We start from the raw sequence: 8,235 nt of genomic DNA on the forward strand, positions 1-8,235 counted from the left end.
CCGCCACCACAATGACTTGCTGGGAAATCAGGGCCAGTGCCTGACAAATATACTTACTTTTTAGTTTCTGTCCCCGGATAGAGATTGTAGGCCTCATAAGAATTTCTACAAGGAGCTATTAAAAAAAAAAAAACAAAAAAACCACAAATCTTCAAAATTAATTCAAAGCACAACTTACATAACAATCTTTGCCAAGCAGCTGTCAGAGTACTCGTGTTCCAGGAGCCCATTCCCTGGCAGGAGCACTGTAGCCAGAGTCAAGAAATGGGTTCTAGTCCCAAAGAGGCCTCTTATTGATTGCCCAGTAAACCCAGCAAGTTAATGCCCCTACCAGGGCCTCAGCTTTTCACTTTAAAAAATGAATACGTTAAATTAGGTGATCTCTAAGGTTCAATGTGGCTTTACTTTTTGAAAAGCTGCAGAACATTACCACTATGGTGACTCTTTGCTTAAAGTACATATATGTATGAGTTATTTTAAACAGGTTTTTAAATGTATCATTAATTGATACCACTCATTTCTATAGAGATTAATCAGTAATATGCATATATTTTTCATTTTATATACTTGTAATGCTCCATACAATTTTCCTTAAACTAAGTTGGGAATAAGTACATACTTAAAAATTCTGTTAAAAGGAAAGACAACTTATGGTTGATAAAGGGGAGGGCAGTGAGATAGCTCAGCGGACTAAGCACCTGCTTAGTTAAGCACAGGGACCAGGATTCAATCCCTGGCACCACATGCCACACTGGCCCTACCCCCGAGCACACTGAGCTAAGATCAGGTGTGGTGGTGCACATGCCTATAATCCTAGTGCTGGGAGGCTGAAAACAAGAGGATCACTATGAGTCTGAGCTGCACAGTGAGACCCTGTATCAAATACATAAAAAGGAAAAAAAAATTGATAAAGGGGTAATCTATCAGAAATATATAATTATAAATATATATGCACCTAACAACAAAGCCCTAACATGCATGAAGTTAAAGCAAACAGAAACATAAATAATACATAGACAACTAGACAAAACATCAGTAAATGAATAGAAGCTGAACACCATAAACCAACCAGAACTAACAGACACCCACAGAACATTCTATGTTGAACAACCGAATATATTCTACTCAAAACCAAACAGAACATTCTTCAAGCTAGATTATAGTTCAGGTCATTCAATAAACCTCAATAAATGTAAAAGGATTGAAATTACACAAATTATGTTCTGTTTCCACATGGGAATTAAATAAGATATCAGAAAAAAAGGAAATTCACAAATATGCAGATAAGTATAAAATCTAAACAATCAATGAGACAAAAGAAGAAATCACAAGGGCAACTTCAAAGTATGAGATGGGTAAATATATCACAACTTCTGATCTAGCTGAAGCAGCATTTAGGGGGAAATTTATAGCTACAAATATCTTTTTTTAAAAAATTAGTTTATATCAGCAGTCCAATCTTCTGTTTTAAGACACTCGAAAAAGAAGCAAACTAAACTCACAGAAAGCAGACAAGTGGCAATAACAATTAGGATAGAAATTAATGAGATAAAGAAAGGAAAATAACAGCAAAAATCAACAAACCTAAAAGTTGGTGCCTTGAAAAGATTAGCATTTCTTCAGCTAAACAGACCAAGAAAAAAAGAGGGGAGGACTCCAATTTCTGTAAGTAGAAATAAAGGAGCAAGCAAGATAGAAATTTAAAAAAGGGGCTACACAGAAATACTACGAACATGTATATGCCAACTATTAAGAAAACCCTGATGAAATGGACAAATTCCTAGAAATAATACGTACAAAAAAACTGACTTAAGAAGAAACCAAGTACCTCTTTACTCCTATAACAAAGAGACTGAATTAGTGATCAAACAAAACACCTACTCATAAAGGAAATTTTAGGGTCAGACAGCTTCACTGGTGAATTGTATAAAACATTTCAGTATCCACTCTTGCCAGGCATGGTGGCACACGCCTGTAATTCCAGCACCCAGGATGCTGAGGCAAAAGGATCCTGAGTTCAAGACTAGCCTGGACTACAAAGTCAGCTCAAGACCAGCCTGGACTACACAGTGAGAACCTGTCTCAAAAACAAACAAACAAATAAATAAATAAATATCAAGTCTTTCCAAAAATAGAAGAGGAAGGACAATTTCCCATTTGTCGATTACTCTGAGACCCAAATCAAAGACATCACAATAAAGTCACCAACTGCTATGGTTTGCATCTAGTTGTCCCCCCAAAGCCTCATGTAAGTTATGGGGCAGATGCAGCTGGAGGAGCAACGAATGGCTTGAGAAGCAGGGCTGGGGGGGGGGGGGGCCTGAACTAGGCAATGAGCCTGGAGGAGCAACAAGAGTGATGGAGAGAGGAGTGGGGGGGGGGGGGGGGGCCAAGGGGCAGGGCCAGAGAGGTGTGACCCGTTAAACTGGCTAGCCTGTGCTTTCTTAGAGGTGTGGTGAGGGTCATCCTGGACACCGCTGCGCCCCAGCCCCTCCTCCAGTGTCTTGAAACCTCCAGTAACTGTGAGCCAAAAAAACCTTTCCTTCCTTCATTCTGAGTGTCAAGTATTTGTCCCAGCAACAAAAGAAGAGTAACTAAGACATCACTTATAAACATTCACATAAAAAAAAATCCTGAAAAAAATAGCAAAACAAATCCAGCAACATATAAAAAGGGCTACACAATAAAACCAAGTAGAATTTATCCTAGAAATGCTAGGTTGGTTCAGCATCTGAATATCAATTAATATGACACATTCTGTCAGTACAATAAAAGATAAAACCCACACAACCATCTCAATAGGTATAGAAAGCATTTGAAAAGAATCCAAAATATTTTCATGATAAAACAACAAAGAACAGGTAGAATTTCCTTAACCTGATAAAGGGCTTTTCTGAAACTCTCAAAAGTTAACATCTTTATCAAGAAGAATGAATACTTAGCCGCTAAGAGCCAGAAAAACATAAATATATCTACTGTCTCTATTTAGCATCATCTGTAGATTGTAATGTGGTTCTGAGGGAGGGAGGGACGAGGGAGAGGCATCCAAATAGGAAAATAGAAACTAAAGACCTAAAATATAGAAAACTATAAAGTATTTACATTAAAAAATTTATCAGCATTAAGAGATCAATAATATATCAAGATAATAAACTGACCAACTGCATGTCTTCAATTATAGATACGATCATACAAAAACTGAAGTTGAGAAAATTCCATTTATAAGAAACTGAAAAAAGGGCTGGCCAAATAGCTCAGCAGATTAAAGCGCTCGCAAGCAGGAGCAGGGTCCAGGGATTCAATCCCGGAGCCAGCCCCATCCCTGGGGCATGTTGAGTTGGCAATTGAGACTGGGCGTGGTGGCGCATGCCTATAATCTCAGCTCTTGGCAGTCTGATCTAGTAGTGAGACTCGAAACACCTGTAGACCCTTTCCTTAAAAAAAAAAAAAAAAAAAAAAAAAAGGAAAAAGAAAGAAAGAAAAGAAACTGAAAAAGAGTAGGATACTCAGGAATAAAATTAGTTTTTTTGGGTTTTTGGGTTTTTTTTGAGACAAGGTCTTGTTATGTGTAAGGCTGGTCTTGAACTTACTATGTAGCCTAGGCTTGAACTCTCAGCAACCCTCCTGTCTCAGCCTCCCAAGTGCTGAGAATACAGGCCTGCATCATTAGGCCCAACAATTGACCTAAATTCAATGCAATCATTATCAAAATCGCAGCTGGCTTTTTAGAAATTGACAACTTGATCCTAAAATGTACATGCACCTAACTATAAGGGATCTGTAATAAGCAAAAAAATACTGAACTGGGAGAACAGAAGTAAATGCATGTGTCTACAATTATTTCTGACAAGGGTGCCAGGAAAAGAAAGTTTGCAATAGTGTTGTCATAATTGGGCAGTCACATGTAAAAGAATGAAAATGGACCCCTATCTCACATGATAAACAAAGATAAACTCAAAGGGATCAAGAACCTAAAGTGCAAGAAATAAAATTATCAAGCTTTTAGAAAGTAAATGGGTAAATCTCTGTGATCTCCCTCTCCCTCTCCCTCCTCTCCCTCTCCCTCCTCTCCCTCTCCCTCCTCTCCTCTCCCTCTCCCTCCTCTCCCTCTCCCTCCTCTCCTCTCCCTCTCTCCCTCCTCTCTCTCTTAATCCCTCTCCCTCTCCTTCTCCTTCTCCCTCTCCCCAAGGACCCTGCATTGGCCAGGCAGGCACTTATGCAGCTTAGCTATCTCCCTGGCCCAAGAGTTTCTTAGATACACATCAAAACCCAAGGAACAGAAGAGAAAAACTTAAAGTGAACTTCACCAAAATTAAAAACTTTTGTGCTTCATAGGGCACTACCAATAGAGTAAAAGGAAAACCAATGAATCATCTGAAGAAAACAATTGCAAATTATATACTTCATCAGGGACCAGTATCCAGAAACAGCTACTATAATAATCAAAGCCAACCCAATTAAAATGTGAGTAAATCAGTGAACAGACAATTCCAAAAGCCATTCGTAAACATATAAAGAAAGGGTCACTTCATTTGCCATCAGGGAAATGAAAATGAAAGCACAATGAGCTAATATCATTTTGCATCTCCTAGAATGGCTGCCTATTATGAAAAGGACAGGCAATGACTACGGCAAGGATGTGGAGACATTGGAACCACTCCCAGTGGACACGGAAAATGAAGAAGCTACACTAGAAAATAATTTGGCAGCTCATCAGAAGTTAAACATAGACAGCATATAACTCAGCAACTGTATGTCTGTCTGTCTGTCTGTCTGTCTGTCTGTCTGTCTCTCTCCCTGCTTCTCATATGACCCAGAGAATCTCCCTCTCTGAAATTTTTAAAGCATCCAACCTAACAAGAAATGAAAAAGTGTATCTATAAAAATACTTGTATTTCAATGTTCATAGTTACATCATTATTAATCAAAGCAGTGCTATTAATTATAGTCAAAAGTCCTGGGCACAGCAACACATGCCTGTAATTCCAGTAGCTGAGGCAAGAGGGTTGTGAGTTCAAGGCCAGCCCAAATTATGTAAGGATCCTGTCTCAAAAAATACAACACAGCAACAAAAGTCAAAAGTGGAAACAACACAAAGGTCCGTCAACTATTGATTAATGGGTAAACAAAACGTGATCTATCTACAAAATCAAAAATTTCTTGGCAATAAAAATGAATGAAGGAGGGACCGGGGAGTTAGCTCAGTAGAATAAGCGCTTGCCTGGCAAGTGCAAGGGCCTGAGTTCAATCCCCGGTTCTGAAAAAAAAATTAAAAAAACACACACAAAAATGAATGAAGGGGCCGGGGAGATGGCTCAGTAGAATAAGTCTTGCCTGGCAAGCATAAGGGCCTGAGTTCAATCCCCCGTTCTGCCAAAAAAAAAAAAAAAAAAAAAAAAAAGAATGAAGTACTGATTTTATACAGCAACACAGATAAATCTTGAGAGCATTAGGCTTAGTGAAAGCAGCCTGTCATTCCATATACATGACATGTTTAGAAGAGGAAAATTTCTCTTTTCTTTTTTTTTTTTTTGGTGGAACCAGGGACTGAACTCAAGCCCTTCAGCTTTCCAGGGAAGCGCTTATTCTACTGAGCCATCTCCCCGGCCCCAGAGGAGGAAAATTTCTAGAGGTAGCAAATGGATGCCTAAAGACAAGGCGATTATGAGGAGTCACTCTTACAGAATATGTTTTTTTTTTGTGTGTGTAGGTATGTGGTGTTGGGGATCAAACCCAGGGCTTTGCAATACAAGGCAAGAGCTCTACCACTGAGCCTCATCCCCAGTCCAGAGGTTTCTTTCTAGAAGTGGTGAAATAGTTTTAAGAACAACCGTGGTGATAGCTATGTAACTGAATTTACTAAAAAACTCTTGAATGGTGTACTTTCAATGCATGAACCATATCATATATGAATTATATCTCAAAGAACCCAAACACAAAAAGCTGCATGGTGTATAATTCTATTTACATAAATGTCCACAACAAATGTCTCCAGAAACAGAAAACGGCTTAGTTAGCTGGGGATGGACTGCAGATGGTACAGGGTTTCCTTTGGCAATATGAAAATTGTTTCTGATGATCGCTGCAAAACTTCATGAACACATGAGCAACCAATGGGGTTTGACTAGAAGGTTAATTTTAAGGTATAAGAATTATAGTTTGGCTTTTTTTGGAAATAGAATTTAACCGTGTAGTTTAAACTGGCAGGCTAGCCTCAAACTCAAGGTGATCCTCCTGCACTCAGCCTCCCCAAGTATCTACAATTATAGGCATGTACCACTGCGACTAGCCCAAATTTTCTTTTCACCTTTTACTTTATAAAAAGTCCTTTCATACAGATATTTTTAAAAGTCAATTTCTACTTAAATGTATGTAAGCATTTGCAAGTAATGTATATGCTGAGATCATGACTAAGTCACCATTTTGCTGTTTTTATTTGGTATTTATTTATTTATTTATTTATTTATTTATTTATTTATTTGAGATAGGGTCTCACCGTGCAGTTTAGGATGGCCTTGAACCCACTACAGAGCACAGGCTGGCTCTGAATCCACAGCAGAGTACTAGGATTATAGGTGTGCACCTCCATGCCCACCCTCACTATATTTAAACATCAACCATATATATGTGTATATAGTTTATGGTATTTAATCAATTTAAGTAAAGACTGGGTGTGGTGGCACACACCTATAATCCCAGCACTTGGGAGACTGAAAATAGGGTAATTATAAATCCAATCTCTGTGATGAGACTGTACTAAATACATTAAAAAAGAATAGATAAAAATAAATCAATTTAAGTGCAATTTTAGAACAAGGAAAAACTCTTTTAGCCCCCTTTTAGCTACAGGCCAATTTTTGGCAGCAGGTCAAATACACCTCAAGCCAAATGGGAGAACAACAATCCTGTAGCATGATTTCAAAACAGCCAACATGAAAATCCTTCAGACTAGACGGCTTAGCTGCAAGATCTGAGACAATTTCTGTCATCTCAAACGAGCAACAAATCTTTAGAAAGCAAATTCATATTCTTGGGATGGCTCCTAGGAGAATGTGACACTGTATTTCAACACCCTGAACTGAGAAAGAGGGAAATGTGTGTTGTTTCAGCTCAAGACAACAGACTATAAAATGAAAACCCTCAGGTACCTCTGTAATAGAAAATCATTTCTGGAAAAATGTTTAGCTGCGCTTTCCACATATCTGCATTTGACATCAACTGCACTTGTAACAATAAAAGCTGCCTTATCACAAGCTTGTTTTGCTTTGTATTGTGTGTAGCACAGACCCTACTTATCTTCTAAAAGAGCTAGGGTAATTATTATTATTATCAATAATTATCATAATTATCGTTAATTACCAAAATATCACAGCAGCTATAACAGTGCTGCATGCTTTTTTTCATCAAAAATTTTCCCATGTTAAAAATAAATACAATAAAATAAAGTGAAAAATACTAAAGGCTGCCAGATAGCTCAGTGGGTTGAAGGATTTTTGTTTGTTTGTTTGCTCCAAATGCCTTCAGGACAGGTTTGGCTGGCTGGAGTTGTGGGAATCAAACCACAGCAACCTGAGTCTGACTGATTTGTTGAAGCAGCCACTGCAAGAACTGAGCTAAGGGGCAGGCCCCCCGCTCAGTGGGTTAAAGTGCCTGTTTAGATAGATGCCAGGACTGGGTTCAATCCTGGGCGTACTGTGCCAGCCCCGCCCCCGGGGCGCACTGAGACAGTGACTGAGATTGGGTGTGGTGGCACAAGCCTAGAATCCCAGTACTTGGGAGGCTGAAAATGAGAGGATCACTAGGAGTCTGACCTGTGTAGGGAGACCCTGTAGACCCTGTACTAAATACATTAAAAAAAAAAAAAAAACCACTAAAAATTTTTTCTCATGGCATTAAAATTTTAACATTATTAATGTCATAAAATTCAATCAAGAGGATAGAATAACCACTATCTTCCCTGGGATAGTTTTGGTCATTAAAAATAATTATTATACTAAGCAAACGATATACACTAAGTAAAGTACATATGCAAAGCTTGACCTTATTCTGATTTCTCCCTAGATAAAATGGCTACAATGAAAATGATAGATAATAATAAGCACTGACAAGGACACAGAGAAACCAGAATCTTCCTACACTGCTGGTGGGAATGTGAAGTTGTACAGCCCAACTGTCCATCACTATACACATTTCAACAAGGATAACACTGAAAGCATTATGCTATGTGAAAGAAGC

At 38.5% G+C, this 8,235-nt stretch overlaps 1 protein-coding gene across 2 annotated transcripts in view; it reads right to left on the reverse strand.

The window, feature by feature from the left end:
• Window positions 1–8,235, reverse strand: part of Trpc4ap (transient receptor potential cation channel subfamily C member 4 associated protein) — a 99,503-nt gene that overhangs the window by 51,981 nt on the left and 39,287 nt on the right. For both annotated transcript variants that reach the window (XM_004630843.2, XM_004630842.2), the window contains exon 4: window positions 58–115. In XM_004630843.2, the coding sequence (XP_004630900.1) occupies window positions 58–115 (58 nt within the window). The remainder of the gene's footprint in view (window positions 1–57; window positions 116–8,235) is intronic.

The sequence above is a fragment of the Octodon degus genome, unplaced genomic scaffold (genome assembly GCF_000260255.1).
Source record: "Octodon degus isolate 3935 unplaced genomic scaffold, OctDeg1.0 scaffold00037, whole genome shotgun sequence".
Lineage (NCBI taxonomy): Eukaryota > Metazoa > Chordata > Mammalia > Rodentia > Octodontidae > Octodon > Octodon degus.